This window comes from Grammomys surdaster, unplaced genomic scaffold, assembly GCF_004785775.1.
Source record: "Grammomys surdaster isolate TR1022 unplaced genomic scaffold, NIH_TR_1.0 126660, whole genome shotgun sequence".
Taxonomy (NCBI): Eukaryota; Metazoa; Chordata; class Mammalia; order Rodentia; family Muridae; genus Grammomys; species Grammomys surdaster.
Genome location: NW_021621449.1, coordinates 2,869,343 through 2,889,786, shown reverse-complemented (window position 1 = coordinate 2,889,786; position 20,444 = coordinate 2,869,343). Strand labels below are relative to the sequence as shown.

Below are 20,444 nucleotides of genomic sequence, written 5' to 3'. Positions count from 1 at the left end.
AGACGACAAAGTGCCAACTGATTAGATTATCAGTCTGGCAATGCTCTTGAGCTGGCTGGATACAGCTGGATCTATACTATTTAAACACACTCTGGCAGCTAACAGAAGAAGCCACAAACAGGTCAAACTCTAACTCTGCTTCTTGCTGAGGGACCTTGGGCACGTTGGTTGTCTGGTTTCTGTTTCTGCAATAAAACAAGGATGATAAAGTTCCTGTGTCATAGGGACATTGTGAAACACAACCTAAGCCACGAAGTTAGAGATTAAGTAATATTTTTTCCCCTCTAAATGTACCCAGAGTGCTTGAAAACCTATAAGGAACTCAGGGTGAACAGGCAGACTCATACACAATGCAATCAGGCATATGTATTCTTGATTATACGTACTGCATTGAATGGGAGAGAAAATACCTACATGACATTCCCGTGAACAAAGTGCTGAGTGTCTCATGCATTGAATTCATTCATTTCCCTCAGAAGTCTCCACTTGTTACCGACTTAACTTTGGAAAAGAGAAAAATCTAAACAGAAAAAGTTCAAATGACTCGACCAAGGCCACCCAGCTGCTGCTATGTCCCTCTGCCCTGGGGAAACAGGAAGCAGCCTTGTGCAAACAAAGGCATTTTCTGGCAACTTCCTTTATATATAGCAGACTTAGTTCCCTCCAGATTTTATAATTCAAAAAATAACCCTTGGAGGAAGCCAGCTTCAACCCTGGTTCTGCCTGTGGACGTTAAGCAATTCAATCTTTCATTAAACAGGGACTTGGTGACGAATGTGGTGAACATTTCCAAGCACCTTCCCCTCCATCCTGAACACATATTCTCACTTTAAGTATAAAGAGACACGGCTGTGAGCTTGGGCGGTCCCAAATACTTGCTCAATTACTAAAGAGTAAACAAATACAGCAGGGGTTGGTGACAGAGGAACCAATAAACGTGAGTCACTTCCTGAATAACTACCTTCTTAACCCCAGATGTCAGGACAAGCCAATACCCAGATGTGTGCACTGGTGTGTGGACTTGGTGCATAGAGTTGGCTCACCCACAGAAGGTACAGTGTGTTGACTTACTATAGTTAGAACGGTGCTAATCTGGTCTTCAGTACTAAAGGTGTTGCCTAGGCTCAGTGGACACCGCGATCGTCCTGAGAACCAGAGTCTGACAAAATGGACTGAGACAGTGTCTCAAATTGAGGTTCATAAATTTCCAGGGCTGGAGATGGAGTTCAGTCTGTAGGGCACTTGCCTAGCTTTCATGAAGCCCTATGTTCGATTTTTAAAACCATATAAACCCAGAGTGATACCATAGGCTATAAACCCAGAATTTGTGAGGTGGAGGCAGGAGAATCAGGAGTTCAAGGCCATCTTTGACTCCATAGCAAGTATGAGGCCAGTCTGAGCTACATTATAGACACTGTCTCAAAAAAGAAAAAAAGACAGAAAGACAGAAAGACAGACAGACAGAAAGAAAGAGGCAGAGAGGGAAAAAGAGACAAAAGAGAGGAAAGAAGGAAGGAAGGAAGGAAGGAAGGAAGGAAGGAAGGAAGGAGGAAGGGAGGGAGGGAAATCCCAGCACTACAAACACTGTGTCTTCTGGAAGAACTGCCTTTATTTTTGTTGTTTTTCTTTCTCCTTCCTTCCTTCTCTGTTTTGTTTGAGACAAGGTCTTACTATACAATCCAATCTGGCCTCACTGTCAGAATCTTTCTGCCTCTGCTCCCAGTACAGGCACAGTCTACCATATCCACCTTGTCCCTCTCTCCTCTATTCTCCTGTGCTGGGAATTGAACCCAGGCCCTCCCCCAAGGTGGGTAAGCACTCTACCCCTGAGCTACACTCTCAGCTCCTGAAATAAGCTTTGTAGCAGAATCACCCATGTCTAGTGAATCCTGAGTGACCATGCTAAAGTGCTGAGCTGAAGACAGACTCCTGGGAACTTGAATAAATTAGTAAGTGAGTTAACAGCTGAGCTGTGAGCCATCCTCAGACAGGCTCCTTTCCTTCGATGCCTAAGTCATTGCTATGCTTTCTTTGAGGGGGGTGTTTATTTGTTTGTTTGTTTGTTTTTGTTTTTTGAGACAGGTTTTCTCTATGCAGCCCTGGAACTCAGTCTGTAGACCAGGCTGGCCTTGAACTCACAGAGATCCACTGGCCTCTGTTTCCTGAGTGCTGAGATTAAAGGCGTACACTGCCATCAATCAGCTGTCATTGCTGTTTTGTGAAATCTTGTCTTTGTGTGAAAAGGTTCCATTGGGAGTAAACAGAGCATGGAAACCTTGGGAAAGAAGAGAAATGACCATGAAGGAGACGTGAAGGCTGTCACCGCAGGTGCTTTCTCAGTTTGCTCTTTATACGGTTTTGTGTGAGGTTTGTGGAGTCTTCCTGTATATCACTGTCTTCTGCTTCTTTGGCTCAGTCTCTTATTTAGATCTCTTGTCTGATAATATGTGACACCCTGTGAGATTTAAATTGGAAAGAAGAAGAAACCAAATTGCATGGACCATGACAGTCTTAAAACCCCAGGGGCCTATTGCATTTGATTAGCACTCAAAGGTAGTTATTTGTGCTGAGTAGATTTCACGCTCTGAAGACTACAGCATCTTCCTGTGGACGCAGCTTGCCTGGCTTTTTGCCTATCTTCCAGACGGCCTGTGACTCCAGCAAGTTCCCTCCCAGGATGGTTGCTTCTTTACAGCCAACGCTGCCCCGTCCTGGTTATCATACCTGCCAGAGAGGTTGACAGCTCTTGAGCAGCGACTATCCCATGGACTCTTCACTATCTCGTTTTTTTGGCTCCCCTAAGTCCCATTTAACTTTATAAACCATTCTCTACCTAAATGTGTGTTAGATTTCCTAGGTAAAGTTACCTCCTCCAGAAAGAAACCCATTTTACAAAGTCGACAGGCAGTGCCTTCTTACTCTTCCCAGATTTTGAGACTCGGCAGGAATTAGAAATTTGAAGGGAAGGCTGTTTCAGGGCATCAGTCATCAAGGGTTCAGAAGCCAAGAATAAGGCAGATGCTACTTTCAACTTGCATAGCCATGTGGGATGGGACCCAGAACAACTCTTGTACACTCAACCACGGTGCAATTCCCAGGAAGCTTTGTATTGTTGCATTAAGTGTCAGAGATAGCCAACATGTCAGAGGACAGTTGATGTTGCCTCAGTATCTCTTTTTTTTTGTTCCTCTTTAATGGGGCTGGATGCAGACCCATGGACCAGGAGGGGAGTGTTTGAATAGAGAGAGGAGAATCCAAAGGGTCTTGTGATGTAACCCAGGCCGGCTGGCAACTCCCAAACCTGTCTAAGCCTCCTGAGTGCTGGGATTACAGGTGTGTGCCACCACACCTGGAAACACTAGTCTTTAAGGTCATGTACAAATAAAATATAAAATTGTTGCGCATCGTGAAAATTTAGTCCTTTAAAGAAGTAAAACTAATGAATGTTAAACCTTAGAATGATAAGCCCTTTGTATATGGTTGTTAAAACAAGGGCCGAGGCTGGGTGTGGGAGTGCAGGTCTTTAATCCCAGAACACACATCTCATTAAGTAAATAATACATGAAATAAAGGTTTAATGTTGTGTTTTACTTTTTTATCTTTTTGTTGTTGTAGAGACAGGCCCAGATTATTGATCTCAGTTTTACTATTATTATGTAGCTGAAGATGACCTTGATCTTTTAATAGCAAACATATATATATATATATATATATATATATATATATATATATATGCTATTAAAGTATATATATATATATGCACCCACACCACACATGTATATAATGTCTGTGTGAAGGCACATGTGGGCACTGCAATCCCATGAGGGTTAAAGGACAACTTGCAGGAGGCTCTTCCTAGGATTGAACTCAGCTTGTCAGGTTCACATGGCAAATGCATTTAGCATCCAAGGCCTTTTTAGGATCTGACCTTGAACTTCCGCTCCCTACATCTCCATCTTCCAAACGCTAGGACTACAGGCATGTACCACCACACCCAGCTGTGTGTTGCACTGTGGGCTGAGCGCAAGACTTGATGCCTGCTGGACAAGCACTCTCCCAACCTGGCTGCAGTCTCAGCCTTAAGGTTAATGACCACTGACTGAACGTTTACTTATATTTCAAAATACTGTATGTATTAATTTCTGCAAGAAGTTCTTTGAGTCCCATTTCAAAATTTCAAATAATACTTCTCTAGGTCCGTGGAATTTTAAGACTGCTTTTTAAGAAAAAGAATTGATTTATTCATATTTTTGTATTTGTGTGTGTGTGTGTGTTTGTATACCACATGTATGCAGGTGCTCACGGAGATAAGAACGGGGTGTCGGACCCCCTGGAGCTGGAGTTGCAGATGGTTGTGAGCTGTGTGATGTGGGTGCTGGGAACTGAACTTGGATTCTCTGGAGGACCAAGGAGCTCTGTAAACTACTGAGCTCTCTCTCCAGCCCCAGGATCTTTCAGCCTTCTTTAAAGCAGTTTGTGTAATGCTGACCACGGTGCTACGAGAATACAGCAACTGATCAGTAACATCTTGGAAGAATGAGCAAATGCTTAGCGGATTAGTATTAATTTTAAGTGAAATCTCCTTAAGAAACAACCACCATTACCACCACTGCAGAGAAGGCATTAGTGAAATGCGATACAAACGGTGGACTATGTGCAAGCAAAATGGCTCACTGTGCAAGGGCACTTGTCACAGGTTGTGGTTAGAATGACAACCATCCCCATAGGCTCAGGTGTTCAAAGTGGCGCTGTTTGGGGGTGTTCAGGAAGTGCAGCCTGGCTGGGGGGACACATCACTCAGGGAGGGCTTGAACACTTCATAGCGCCCTACTTCCAGTTCACTCTCTGCACTCTCTGCGTGGTGCTTGCTGTTAAAGATGTGGTTGCCCAGCTTCCAGCTCCCCAAGTCATGCCTGCCACTTGATTCCAGGCCTCCGCCCCACAGTGACTGTGTCTTAGTTCTCAGTGCGATAAGCCAAGATAAACTCTCTCTCTTCCTTAGGTTGCCCTTGGTCACGGCGTTTTAATCACAGCAACAGAAACGTAACTAACACTAATGATCATAAGCTAAAATGAATTAGGTAGCATTGGAAGCTAGCTCAGTAGAGAGAGCAGCAGGTATTGGTGACTCAGAGTTTTGTGTGCCAGTGGTTTCCAGGAAACGCTGAACGTATTGCTCACAGCATACGCTATGGGATGCCATGAAAATTCCCAGTTAGAATCAGTTCTAGAGTTTGGGCTTTGGTGATAGGAAAGGAGGGTTTGTTGTGGACAACGTGAACCTCGTGGCTGGGCTTGTGATGAAACCTTATGCTTAGGGAGTGTGCCTAGGACAGAATAAAACTGAGTTCACAGGAGAGAGGCAGGGAGTGCATGCGTAGCACTTTGTGGGCAGCACAACTTTTAGACAAAATCACAGAGTGGTTTGAATTTCTCAGACTAACAGTGTCTTGAGAGCGTGTCCGACAGGAGCTAATCCCCCTTTCCTGTGAGTGTTGGGCCAGCTTGCAACTCCTGGGGGCTTTTCATCTTTCTCAGATGATCGTGGAGGAGTGAGATAGCTACTTAGGGGCCACACATGGTGGTGTCAGGAGATGGAGCAGAAAAATCAGGAATTCAAGGCTAGCCTCAGTTGAGACAGTTGTAAGATAGCTTTGGTTATGTGGACAAAAACCTTGTCTCAGAAACAAACAGCAAAAACCATAGATGAATAAATAAATAAATAAATAAATAAATAAAGCCTCTTAGAAGCTGGGGCATGGCTCATAGGTAGAGTGTTGGCCTTACATGCAGGAGGCCCTGGGTTCAAATGCAGCACCACCAAAACAAGCAGACCGACTTGTAGTACAAAGTCCCCCTGTCAGGGCTGGAGACTGGATACAGCAGGGATGATTTTAGGGGTTTGTCTTGTAGGCAGAGAGGATAGCAATGCCACTCTCATAGACAATGCTGGCAAGGTGTGGTATCACACACTTGTAAACCCAGCTCTCAGGAGGCACAGACAGGTGGATCTCTGAGTTCGAGGTTAGCCAAGACTATATCATAGCAACTCCAGAACAGCTGAAGCTACACAGGGAGACCCTGTCTCACAAAAGCAAATTGATGAACTAATTAAAACAAAAGCTTAAATTCACAGAATTCTAGTAATTTTATTTAAAATTGCTTCCCTTTGATAGAATTCTGACACTCAAACCTAAGCAGATCTTCATTTCCCCTCTCCCTCAACCCCTGGCAAGGGCTTAGTAGTCTCTATGAGTCCCCCAGTTATTAATGTTTTTTTGTTTCCTCAAGTTTTTTTTTTTTGTTTATTTTGAGACAGGGTCTCATGTTACCCACCCTGGTCATGACTCCACTACGTAGTCAAGCCTGGCTGTGAGCTTCCGATCCTCCTGCCTCATCTCCCAAGTGCTGGGTTTACAGGTGTGCACAGCCACACCCGGACTCCTACTCTGGAATCATACAATGTGTAGAGTTTTGTGTGTTTCTTTCGAAGAGCACAATGCTTTCTTTTGAAATTAATCATTAATTTTCTCTCTTTGAAAAACTGCATTTACTTATTGTATATGTATGGGGGTGGCTTGTGAACCACCATGCATGTGAAGAGGTCAGAGGACAGCTTTGAGTTGGTTCTCTCTTCTCCCAGCTGAGGTTGTCAGGTTTGGCTGACGAGGTCGTTACCCACTGAACCATTCTGCTGGACCAGAACCATGCTTTCAAGGTATATTCATGTTATGGCCAATAGATTAAATTTCTACTGTAGGTGTGCCTTTCTATGCTTATCCACTCACCAACTGATGAGTGTTTAAATTTGGGGCCTACTATGCATAATATTATTCTGAACATTCACATATGAACTTTTGTTTGACTATATATTTCTTTTTATTTGTGATGTGTGCATGTGTGCCATCAGTCATTTGCATGTGCGTATGTAGCTATCATTCTTCAGCCATGTGCACATACATGTGTTAGCATCATTCCTTAGGCTCTAGCCATTTTTTTTTTTAAATAGAGATTCACAATGTAGACCAGGCTGACCTCAATCTCACAGAAATCCACCTGTCTCTGCATCCCGAGTGATGAGTAAAGGTGTGTACCACCAAGCATGGCCTTAAAAGGAAAAGATTCTCTCATCCTAACCCTGGAATTTGCCAAGCAGATGATGGTACCAGAGGCCTCAGACCCAGCTGTCTCTGCCTCCTGCATGCTGGGATTTTGCACTACCATGTCTAGCATTCTAACAGAGATTCTGGGGATCAAACTGAGATCCTTGTGGTTTCAAGGCAAACACCATACCAAGTGAGCCATCTGTCTAACTAACTCCTCAAGCTTGTAATTCTCTCAGAAACTCAGCAGGGGGATTGTCCAGGTCCAGTAACTTTCCTCATTTAACTTCTGAGGACCCGAAGGACTGCTCCCCACAGCGGCTGCACCATTTTACATTCCTACACATCCACAAGTTCCAGTCACTCCACTGCCTCACTGACACTGTTTTTAGTGGGTAGCTAGTTGTCCCAGTGGGTAGGAATTCAAACTCAGGGAGATTTCCATCTATGCTATCTTGAACGCTGAAACTTTAATTTCTACATAGAAGTTCTTGCAACTGAACACATTTCTCTGTGTGGTGTATGGAAGAGGCCCAAAACTATCCTTTTATTTGTTTTAAGACAGTCTTTATTATGCCCACGCTGGTCTCAACTACTGATCTTCTTGACTCAGTCTCCCAAGTAGGGGACAGGCAGGTGTCACCTTGTCAACTACATTCTTTGCACCTGATGTCAAATTACCCCAACAGGATTTGTTGACTCAGCATACCTTTGGCCTTTATCCGAAATCAGTTGGTCATAGCCGAGTGGGTTAATTTTCTGGGTTCTCAACTAAATTCTATTTCATCAGGTATTTACTTATTTTTCTAAGACAGGGTCTCTGTGTAGTCTTGGCTGTTCATAGAGCACTCCATCTAGATCAGCCTGGCCTCAAACCCACAGAGATCCTCCTGCCTCCATCTTCCGAATGCTGAGGTTAAAGACATGCGCCACCTTACCCTGTGATTTGTATGACTTTAATTTATAAACACGTTTTTCGACACCGTTTTATTCAGTAGTTCATTTCCAAAACGTTTTCTTTTTTTTTTTTTCTTTTTTTTTTTCGAGACAGGGTTTCTCTGTGTAGCTCTGGCTGTCCTGGAACTCACTCTGTAGACCAGGCTGGCCTCGAACTCAGAAATCCACCTGCCTCTGCCTCCCAAGTGCTGGGATTAAAGGCGAGCGCCACCACCGCCCAGCTAAACGTTTGCGTTTTAATCGCGTATTTGATTGACTTAAAATGAGCCAGGATGAACTTGCTGTATGGGGGGCGGGGAGAGGGAGAGGGGGGAAGAAAGTTCCTAAAAATCAAGAGCACAGGCCGGGCAATGGTGGCACACGCCTTTAATCCCAGCACTTGGGAGGCAGAGGCAGGTGGGTTTCTGAGTTCGAGGCCAGCCTGGTCTACAGAATGAGTTCCAGGACAGCCAGGGCTACACAGAGAAACCCTATCTCGAAACAAAACAAACTAAAACAAAAAACAACAACAAAAAACAAGCACACAGCTGCCAAAGCCATATCGTTAAGATTTTAGATGGTAAGAACTATGCGCACAGCTATAGTAATTTCTAAAGTTTCAGATTTATGAAACTTCAGGAAGGAATATCGCTGGATGCTGTACACCAAGATTATAAAAACAGGAATAGATGCAGGAAGGAATTGACGATATTTATTTTTTCTCCTCTTCCTTGGCAACTTACATACAATAAATAACGGTTGTGTATACGGGATTTCCTGTGGGTCTTTTAATTGCGTTATAACAGCAACTGGGTAATAACAGCACAGGGATATGCTTCCAATATTTTTCTCATCAGCAAAGATCGTTGTTAGGAGACAAGGCACAAAGAGGGACAAATGGGGAGTCTACGTTGGTTCCTACATTTGGTTGGGCAAAGCATAATTTCCTCGCCATGGTCTTACATCTTGTATTTTTCCTTGTTACATATGATTTACCCGACCCCAATCCTGGCCATACTGTTTTAAATAGGATCTCACCTTGCAGCCCAGACTAGTCTCAAATTTGCAATCGTCCTGCCCCAGCCTCCTGAATGCTGGAACTATAGATGAATGCCACTCTTCCTGGCATCAGATATGATTCTATTTTGCCACCCTCTTACACAGTTAACAATTTGGAGGAGCAGCATCACACACATATAAAAACTAGAAAAATTCTGCTTAACTGTGTTGGCATCCATCAAAGAGAATAAATGACCGCTCCATGCTTGAACAATTCCCAGGTGTCCATTACTAGAAGTTTGTGGTGTTTCTAAATCACAGGCTCCTTTAAGAACCTTGTTCCCAAGGTAGCAAGGAAAGGAAGAGTAGGAGCGTGGGGCCATTTCTGTTGCATTCCAGCATTCCGTCTCTGTGCCCTCACAGAGCTTTCAGCCATGTTGGGCCAGAGTATCTGGAGGTCCACCACCTCCATGCTCCATCTCAGCCACTATGAGAGACTGGGGAAGAATTTGCCATTTTTAATGGAAAAAAAGTGGCAGCTTTTGGCTCTGATGACCGGGTACTTTTGAACTGGATGTTCTGCTTCTTTCTTTATAGTAAGGCATCAGTTACTTAAGGAACAAGCATATTTAATCCCTTTAACAGAATTACAGATGTTTAAGGGAAGCGATCTGAAAATTGGATTGAACTCTTGAACTCTTCTTCTGTAAGTAAACTAATGACATTAAAAATGAAAGAGTCTGTGTTTCCAGGGGATTTGCTTCTTGAGGCATGAACTCATTTTCAGAGTGATTTTTCGTAGTCCTCATCTGCATTTTAAGATCCTTTATTAAAATCACCCAGAGGTGATCATGCATACTTCAAATACCACGCCCAAGCCCTCTCACACACAAATATGAAAAACACGAAGGACAATGAAAACACACAGCACGTGCCTACATAGTAATGCTTTTGAGAGAATGGCTTGTGATCGCTCAGACTGTAGGACAGCCCCGTGGCCTCGTCGGAAGAGGACCCCTGAAAGTGAGCCTCAGAGGAAAAGAGTAGAAAACTCCGTCACTGATACCCCTGAGAATTCAAATGAATCAAAGAATAGAGGGTAGGTGTAACAAACCGTGTGATCCTCTCCGTGTGCTTTTCTAAGCAATTCCCTTCTGTTGAAAGGTCCGAGAGAGCATCATTTATGGTCCAAAGTCTGGAAGTTCTGCTGTTCCCCAGTAGATGGCGATGTCGTACACAAAGTTCAGTTGCATCATCGCTCGGGAGGTCCTATGCAGCTCAAGTACTTTTTAAAAAAGTCATATTATTTCCGCCCCACCCTACACTTATAAAAGTGAGTACTTAAGAAGAAGATCAGGTAGTTGGAGGGTTGTTTTTTCTATCTAGTCTCTTCAGAAGAGAAATTTCATCACACTTGACATTCCAGGAGGTTGCTATCAAAGTCCCAAAATACGAAACGCATCTCGCAAGTCATCGACTTCGTACAAGGGCTGCAGAGAAAGAGAGATATAAACGGAGTGAATGGCTTTAAATTTGAGCTGGGGGAAGGGAACGCGTATAAACGAAATGGAAAGGAAGTTGGGATGAGGACCAGGAAAAAGAAGGGGAGAATTCTGGCCCGGAAGGAACCCCACCTGAGGGGAGGTTAACAAAAGGAAAAAGTTACGAAGATTGAGCCAAGAGGAGGCAAAGGCAGGAGTCTGAGTGGAATCTCTGCCCTGGGCAAAGACAGAAGAGAAAGCTGGATTGTAAGTGCCGTGAAGTAATCATTATATAAAATAGTGCATAATACAAATAAATATCTAAGAGGCTCCAGGTGAGGGGGGAGGGAAGAAAGAGAGAAAGAGAGAAAAAGAGAAAGAGAGAGACTTACCAAAAGGATGCGCCGAAGCTGTCTGGTTAGCCGGACGGAGTTTTCATGCAGCCCTTCCCAGGCTTTGAAAGTTCTTTCACGATTTTCTACAAATGTATTCCAGCAGTAAAAATAGTCTTAAAAGAAAAATAAATAAATAAATAAATAAATAAAGGAGTGTGTGTGAGTGAGTATGTGTGTGTGCGTGTGTGTGTACGCCCACATAATAAGCACAGTGTGTAGGTGAAGGTCAGAAAGTCAGAAGGGCAGACAGTACAGCTTGTGAGATTTCTTTTCTTCCACCATGTGGGGTTTCAGGGATCAGACTTAAGTCACGAAGGCAAGTGCCCCCCACAGAACCATCTCTCTGACCACCACCACCACCACCACCACCGAGATCACCACCACCACCACCACCTCCACCTCCACCTCCACCACCTCCACCACCACCACCACCACCACCGAGATCACCACCTCCACCTCCACCTCCACCTCCACCACCACCACCACCACCGCCACTGCCACCACCACCACCACCGAGATCACCACCACCACCTCCACCACCACCATCACCACCATCGTTTATTTTTTGACTGCTAAGGGTGGAACGCAGGGCTTTGTACATTCTGGACAAGAGTTCTGTCATTGAGCACACCTGTAGCCCTGTCAATTTCTATCTTTCAAACTCTGATAATTCTGAGATTGATGTATACTTATAATTCCACCACTCAGCAGGCAGAGGCCGGTGAATTCCAAGTTGAAGATCAGCCTGGGATAGTGAGACTCTACCTCAAAAAATAAAGTAATACTTTTGATATAGAGGACGAATTGAATCCTTACGTAGGACCCCGCCCCCAGTTTCCCCACTGACACTCACTCTGAGTGGCAACTCAGATGGCCCACTCCTGTGCACAAGTCTCACCTTTGAAGGTCATGATCCCGATCTGGACCCCGGCGCGGTGCAGTCTCCGCAGCCCCTCAGGCTCAGCCTTGCGATCTTCGCAGAAGTAGAGGCGCGCGGTGAAAATCCTCAGGCTGAGGTTGGGGTTCCATCTCAGGAACTCAGCCACATGCCGGGCACAGTCGTAGCAGGGGCTCCAGGAGGTGAACCAGGTGACGCGGTAACACCGGCCGGGGTCCAGGTCCCAGTCCGAGATGTACCGTAGGAACAACAATTCCACGTGGCAGCCGGACTGGGGATAGAGCAGAGAGCCTTGGTGACGTGACAGGCATGCTTTCCCACCCAGAGCGCATGGCTGGCCTGGAACTCCCAAAGTTCTGCCTGCCTCTGCCTCCAGAGTGCTGGGATTAAAAGTGTGCACCACCACTCCTAGCATAAAGTTAATTTTCTTTCTTCCTTTCTTTCTTCCTAGATTTATTTATTTTTAATTTCGCTGTTTTCAGACATACCAGAAGAGGGCATCAGATTCCACTACAGATGATTATGAGCCACCATGTGGTTGCTGGGAATTGAACTCAGAACCTCTGGAAGAGCAGTCAGTGCTCTTAACCACCCAGCCATCTCTCCAGCCCCCTAAAGTTAATTTTGTTAAGAGAGCACTTGTTAGAGCCAAATCTCTTTATTACATTGGCCCTGTTGGGTAAAGAAAAGCTGCGGATTTATGGGACAAAGGACTCATCATACACCTTACTTTGTGTTTCGGAAGTGCCTGTTTGGATGCCAAGTAGTAAAACTGCATCTTGGCCACTAGGTGGCGCCAGGACAATTTGTAAGGATGGTTAGGGCACTGCCTGGAGGGAAAAGCTTATTGAAGAGAAGAGTCTCTGACTTGGTGTATGGAGTAATAAGTGGAAGCCAATTTGTGTGTGCGCGTGTGCGTGTGTGTGATGTCTGTGACTGTGATAACTGCAACGGTAGTAGACCCACCTCCTAGTGTGAAAATCGTTAGTCTAAGACTGAAGATAGTTTTTTACTCATCTATTTTTTTGTGTGTGTGCTGTTTCCTTAGCAGTAAATCAAGCTGATGTTGTGAGCACTGCGTATGGAAGAGAAAGTACCACTTGATCAAGTCGTCTGTAAATACAGTGTGTCATGGCTCCAAGTAGGGAAGAGACTGTAAAACGATGGTGTTGAAGGAAGTTTGCCCCATGAAAGGGAACCTGCATTATAAATAGCCAACTTCACGAGAGCTCTTCCCTGGGAGTCCTGGAGATGCCCAGGAGGAGCAGATGGAAGCCAATCCGCAATTCGGTGAACTCTCTTGGAAACGCATTTCTTTCAGGCAGCTGGAAGATTGATCTAACTACCCACACGACTGTCTTTCTGGTTCCTGAAGGTTAAACTCATCAGGTTAAAGGTGACCATCGGCCTCTGGTCTTTTGATCAGGAGGAAATGAAATTATTGGAAAACAGTTGAGTTAATGTCATTTTTACCTATTTTTTTCTTATTGATTTTCAAAAATTCTAAAGACATGATTTGTTTTTTTTTCACTCAAGAAAGTGCTCGAGAAGGACCCAGAACTGAGGGATTAGAGCGCTGAGGGGGTGAGGGGCCAGAGGTGGTTAGGGGAGAGCTCAGGGGCCAGGCTTGTCTGTCAAGACAGGGACTTCATTTCATCCCTAGCACTCTGAAAAGTAAAATTTAAAAACTATTTCCTAGATCAAAATGCTCGTTTTTTTTTGTTTTTGTTTCTGGCTTTTGTTTTGTTTTTGTTTTGTTTTTGGTTTTTTTTTTGGACACAGGGACTCCCTACGTACTCCCAAGTGCTGGAAATACAGGCATGCACCATTATTTCAGTCCTTTTGTTTGTTTTTCCAGACAGGGTTTCTCTGTGTAGTCCTGGCTGCCCCAAAACTCTCTCTGTAAACCAGGCTGTTTCAAACTCAGCAACCAGCCTGCCTCAGTCTCCCAAGTGCTGGAATTAGAGGCATGCACCACCACTGCCTTTACCTTAATCTTTTTTAAAGGCTACTTTTATTTAATGTGTATGGGTGTTTTGCCTCTGTGTGTGTGTGTGTGTATGTGTGTGTTGTGCTCGGAGGCTGCATTGGATGTCCTGGAACAGATGTTACAATGTTACAGATGGTTGCGAGTTGCCATGGAGAGCTGGGAATCTAGCCCAGGTCTCCCAGGAGAGCAAGTGACACTCTTAACCACCGAGCAGCCTCTTGCCTCTCGGGTCCATTTACTTTAGCCTTAAAGCAAATCAGAAGCAGGAAGGGGAGGAGATACAGAAAAGTCTGGGGACAATTCTTCCTGTCATTGAAGGAAGGCATGGCAGCAGGGTTCCCAGTGTTACTGAGTAACAACCTTCAGGCCCAGTCTATTGTATTTGGATAGAATGTGGAAAGAACCCAAGGAGGCCCGGCCGTGGTGGTGCACGCCTTTAATCTCAGCACTTGGGAGGCAGAGGCAGATGGATTTCTGAGTTCGAGAGTTCGAGGTTAGCCTGGTCTACAGAGTGAGTTCCAGGAAAGCCAGGGCTACACAGAGAAACCCTGTCTCGAAAAACCAACCAACCAACCAAACAAACAAAAAAGGACCCAAGGAAGCTGGTGGAGACATTAATCAAATAACCCAAAAAAGTTCAGTGTGGTGGCACATGCCTGTAATTACAGCACTGAGGCAGGAGGAGTGTCAGAGTTGGTCATCTTGGGAACACAGATGCTAGCTCTTTCTCTGTCTCTGTTTCTCCTTCTCTTCCCTTTGAGACTGTCTTGTCCCCTCAGCACCTGGCACCAGGGGCATCCTCAGGTTTAGTGTCAACAGCTACCAGCCCCCCCCCCCCTACCTTGTTGCGAAGGTGGCCGAAGTCCAGGGAGAAGGAGGTGGCGCTATCTCTCCTCTTCACCACATAGCACAGGTAGGTCTCATGCCGCCCCTTAGCCCAGCGGACATTTTTGAAGTGGTAAAGAAACTTCTTTTGCTTCATGAGAAGACTGTGAATGAAAGAAGAAAATTCAGGGCAAGGCTTCTGGTTATTATTGCTGTTGCTGTTGCTGTTGCTGCTGCTGCTGCTGCTGCTGCTGCTGCTGCTGCTGCTGCAGACTGAGCCTAGAGCCCTGTGCAAGCTAGCTAAGTACTTTAGCACCAACTGCATCCCCAGACCTATTGTGATCATCTTGATTTTTTTAAATTTTATAATTATTTGGGTTAAACTGGAAAGCGTAGTCTTACTTCCTTTTCTGAATACCCGAGACATACTCAGCTTAAAATCCATCCACCCTTCCAGGCTTCAAATTGAGACCCATTGGGAGATCCCTAAACCTATTTGAGTCCCCATGACAGTGTACATGCATGCCTGCATGTCAAAAGAGGGTGTCAGAACCCATTGTAGATGATCGTGAGACATTGTATGGTTGCTGGGAATTGAACTCAGGACCTCTGGAACTGCGGTCAGTGCTCTTAACCACTGAGCCATCTCTCCAGCCCGTCTATCTCTTTGACACTCCTTGATCATTTCTTCTTCCTCAGTTTTCATATTTAATTAATTGTGTAGGTTTGTAAATTCTATTGGGACTCAGGAAAAAAATACAGTAGTTTGACATTCTGAGAACTTGAAGGACGGGAGATCTGAAGGCTTTGGACATAGCCTTAGATACCTTCTCTTTAGCATTCTTCCCTCCCGTCTCCCCACTACTCCAATGGCATCACAGAACTTGAACTCTTCCAAAAGCAAGTGATAAAGCCCGGTGAGGGTCAGGTTAGGTTGCTTGTGCCCGTAACCTCTGTACTGGGGGTGAGGGGGAAGGGGGAGGGATTGCTGTAAGTTTCAGCCAGCCTGAGCTCCGCAGCAAGAATATAGCTCAGTAGCACAGCAGTTGCCTATCCTGTATGAGGCTCTAGGTCTGACCCCTCAGTACCACAAAACGAAGCAAAGGAAAACACAGAAAGTCACACTTCAATTCCAGCACTTGAGTCACAGTGGAAGAAGGAAGAGAGCAGGATATCAAAGCCACTGAGCTACTGGGAAAAGAAACGTCACTCTCTTCCTTGAAGAGCCAAATTCCAGGGGTGCCCTCTCCTACATCCAGGAAAAGGAATGGTGCAGAAGGGCCTTGTTGGATGCCCTCCCTGTCTAAGCACAGGGCCATATGAGGTCATGTCTACTTGCTATCACTTTGCTACATAGTATCTATCCATTCTTCATTGAACAGAAGTATAAGAAACAGTTGCCTCTGTGTCTTTAAAAAAATCACATTTTAAAATTATTGTTGTATGAATGATATGTGTGTATGGACACATACATACCTATGGAGGTCAGAGGGCAACTTGTGGAAGTTGGCTCTCTGTTTCCATCATGGGAGTTCCAGGGGTCAAACTCAAGACGTCAGGTTTGATAGCATGTGCTGTCTGAGAAACCACCCCTCTACCCCTGTACCCCCTCTTAAGTCTTTGGGTTTTCATGTTTGGATTTTTCTTGGTCAGTTTTGTTGATCTTATTTATTTTTGTTTTGAGATAAGAACTCATCTAGCTCAGGCTGGTAGGAAATTTGACAAGGATGATTCTCCAGCCTCCACTCCCCAGGTCTTGGGATGACAGGTGTGCCCCACACAGGTGTGCTCCACCCACTTGTATACTTAGGCCGGGGCTTTGTGCATGTTGCCAAGTTCCCTACTAATGAGCTACATCTCCAGCCCTTAAGGCTTGTACAGTTTTTATGGGGACTAGAGGGATGGCTCATCATTTAAGAGCATGAACTGCTCTTTCAGAGATCCCGGGTTCTAGACCCAGCACCTGCATTAGGTGGCCCACAACTACCTGTCACTCCAGCTCCACCAGGATCCAACACCTCTGGATTTTGAGGGCACCTGCATTGACACACACACTTAAAAATAATTTTAAAAATCTTTGTGTTGAATGTGTATATGTGTGGGATGGGGGTGGCGGTAGAGTCAACACAAGCTACAGGACACATGTGGAGACCAGGGTACAACCTTGGGTGTTGGTTCTTGACTTCTGTCTTGTTTGAGACAGAATCTCTTGTTCTCTGCCATGCACCCCTGGCTAACATCTTAGAAGCACGGGTATTACAGGTGCCTGCTTTTGGGCAGCTACTCTCAGGTCCTATCGCTTTCACGGCAAGCGCTGTTCCTACAGAGCCATTTCCCCAGCCCCCAGGTTTCTTTAGAAAAAGAAAAAAAAATTACAGTTCCCTTTAAGGCTGTGGACAGCTTAACCTGAGCCAGGAGATATAACAGATGATAAACAGCAGTGTGGCTCTCGTAGACACAGCACTGCCACACAGTGGTGATGGGTGGAAGTGCAGCGATTGCTTTTATTTAAAAAAAAAAAGCTAGTTAGGAATTTGAATACGGTTTTGATGCAAGAGAATTGAAACCATCTTTCACTTTTGTTGTTGTTGAGATACAATTTACATAGTAAACTCCACTCACTTGAAATCTACAGCTCCGTGAATATTGACGGCTCCGCAGGCCAGATTGCCGGCGCGATCAGAGGAGACAGCATTCTAGGCTTAACTAAAGCTTCTTTGTTGCTACTTGCTGTTCTTTCTCCTCTTATCCATGCAACCACGGACCTGCTCTCTGTAAATGTAAATTATTTCTAACTTTCTATAATTTCATTAAAATCACATTTTCTCCTTCCTGAGTAACTTCTCTCATTGAACATAGTAAATTCGATATCTATCCAAGTATCAGTGGTTGACTCCTTTTTCCTGCTGAGCAGTATATTCTATTGTGTGGACAGAACACGTTTTGTTTATCCATTTACGTGCTGGTTGAAATTTGGGTATGTTCCACGTTGGTGCCTGGTTGGTTAGAACCACTGTAAATATTCATATACTGTCACTGAATGCATGTTCACAAGGTCACAGCTCACGTTTTAATAATAATTCAGTACAAGTCACAGTCCCTGACTTTTTTCCGACACGGTCATGCTGCGGAACCCATGCTGATCTGGAAATCTCTATGACGCTGCAGCTGGCCTCAAACTCATGGTCCTCCTGTCTTAGCCTCCAACGATAATAGCTTTATTTTGAAATAATAGTTTGCCATGGTAATCATCCTAGTATCTCCATGTGTACTGTCTACTGTTCATAACTAGCCTATAAAACCCTTTAGCAGCTGGGCATGGTGGTGCACACCTTTAATTCCAGATCATGGGGGAGGGCAGAGGATCTTTGTGTAATGGAAGCCAGCCTGGTTTACGTGGAGAATTCTACACCACCCAGGCTATGTGGTAAAACACATCATCACCATCATCATCATCACCATCATCATCATCATCATCATCGCTCAGCATATTATAATAATAAGCACAAGTATCTCTTGAATCCAGCCAATTTTAAACACCTTAAACTTCATCTCTTAGCAATAAATTTCCTTTCTACTTAACTAAACTTTCTGTGTTACCTAGGTGGGAAAAGTAGAGGATCTTTTTCAGTGGGTTGAACCTGGAGCCTTGTCTATGCTCGTGAGTACTGTGACACAGAGCCGTACTCAGAGCCCTAGAAAACGTTTTCCCACATACTGTGGGTAGAAGTGTAAGCACATGTTTCTGTGTGTGTATATCTGTGTGTGTATGTGTGTTTATGAGTGTGTATTGTGAGTGGGTACTGTTATTATGAAGGAAAGGTATCCTTGGAGTTTAGAAAAAGAAAGATGTGTCACAAGTAGAAGAATTGTGTCTGTACCACAGGAAGATGTAATAGGCCATTTCTGTCTTAAGATTCCAGCCATGGTGGGCGGAGCAGTGGGCGGAGCTGCACAGTCCTGACCTGTGGACGGGGCACCTTGATCCACCACTTCCCTCAACTCAGGAGCTGGGAGTTTAGGACGTCTTTCCTCAGGATGTCCCTCCCAGTAGGGAGGACTTTGCTAGGTAGTGTTTCAGGCCTGTAGATTGCCGGCTGCTGAGACAGCTGTGCTCCTTGATGCAGAACATTAGCTGCTTCCCCAGCAATGCAAACCAGACTCAAAGGGTTAAAAATAATCCCAGCAGAGTAACAGGGCTGCCTTGAGTTACCTTCTGCCTTTACTCTGGTCAGTGCTGTCTCCACTTTCTTGTTTGTTTCTCCCTGAATCTCAGCCTCGCCTTTGTCTTTGCTCTGCAGTTTGCTATGCTCATAAATTTCTCCCAACCCCTTCTCCACCAGGGCTCCATCATAGATCTCAGATTTGGTTTCAAAATTCAGTATAAATTCAGAAGCAACTGATGCTGTCTGCCTGCCCACTGTGGACATTTGTTTGTTTGTCTCGTTGGCTGGCTGGTTGGTTGGTTGGTTGGTTGGTTGCCTTTTGAGGGCTCAGGATGTCATTTTGCAGCAGAGTACTTGTCTAGCATATGCAAGGTCCTCAATGTGGTCTCTAATAAGGGTGAGAGAGAGTGGGAGTAGAAGGGGGAGGAGGGGTGGAGAAGAGGAGGAAGAAGAGGAGGGGGAAGAGGGAGAGGAGGGAGAGGAGGAGGGGTAAGAGAAGGGGAAGGAGGGGGGAGAGGAGGAGGAGGGAAACAAGAAAGGAAAGATCTGGAATCTGAAGAACATCCATGCTACCACTAACTATATTGACTCCACATTCTAAACCTCATAGCCAAATGGAAGGGAACTCCAGTGTGTGGGTTTGAGGCATAGTGACTCACACACTGGCAGTAAATGTAGAAAAATGAGAGAGAAATTTCTGATAACAGCTCATCATGAACTGCATATAAGAGCCCGAGAAGCTTTCGAGAAGCTAAGAAATCTCTGCATACATGAATTCAACAGTGAAAATGTCACTAAGTGTCTAACAGTTGAGCCTATAACACTAAATTGCCTGTTTTAATAAAATTCTCTCCTTCAATAGACACCATTGCAATGAGTTGCAAGCAATTCAGCTCAAATGTTTAGTATTTTTAAGAAGTACAGATTTCCTTGCTATAGCTAAATAATTCCAGTAAAGACTCCCTGTTCAAGTCTTAAAACGTTAGATATTTGCCAAACAATTATGAAAATAACCACTACTGTTTTTAGTAAGAAATTGCTACAATCTCTGTGCCACGAACCTCTAAGGCTTTGCTGTTATTGTTACAAGCCAGCTCCAGCTCAAAATCCAAATTTCAGGATGAGTCAAGACTTCCTATCTCTTTAGCAATACAGAGAAGACAGAAACCAGGAGAAGTAAAGAACCCTGGGGTTAGAGTTCGGTCCGGAACCCAAAAGACCTGAGCAGAGGGTGAAGAGCAGAATAGGAAATGCACACACGGACAGGCAAAGCCTTCCATCCAGACAGCCAGGCAGCAGGACCGGAGCACACGCACACACATGGGAGACTGTCTTGTTACCTGTCCATATCGGTCTCCAGCGTGACTGTCTTGACTCCTTCAAAGTCTTAGGCCAAAGGAAGCTTGCTTCAAGCAAGGCTGCTTCGGTGCCGTTTGTGACAGAGTACTGGCCCCTGGCATTCAAATTTGAGCTTACCCCTGTGGGCTCCTCCCCACGACAGCATCACCATCACCAGGTATCCAACACCTGCCTCGTGGATTGGGTCCAGTAAAGATGGGCGGGGCTGTGATGGGAGGAGCCACATGGATTAAATAATTCGGGGCAGCTCTGCTATGGTTAATGTCCAGCTTCCTTTGAGGCTGTTCCCCTA

General features: G+C 44.9%; 1 protein-coding gene and 1 pseudogene across 1 annotated transcript; one reads left to right on the top strand and one right to left on the bottom strand.

Annotated features, from left to right (window-relative positions):
- Positions 1 to 8,729: 8,729 nt before the first annotated feature.
- Positions 8,730 to 20,233, bottom strand: Aicda (activation induced cytidine deaminase). Its single transcript, XM_028761145.1, has 5 exons — positions 20,134 to 20,233; positions 14,644 to 14,791; positions 11,813 to 12,083; positions 10,912 to 11,027; positions 8,730 to 10,528 (listed from the first exon to the last, which is right to left on the bottom strand). The coding sequence occupies exons 1-5, from the start codon at positions 20,139 to 20,141 to the stop codon at positions 10,475 to 10,477; spliced, it is 597 nt and encodes a 198-aa protein (XP_028616978.1). The 5' UTR covers positions 20,142 to 20,233; the 3' UTR covers positions 8,730 to 10,474.
- On the top strand, positions 9,473 to 9,733 carry LOC114615393 (annotated as a pseudogene).
- Positions 20,234 to 20,444: the final 211 nt, after the last annotated feature.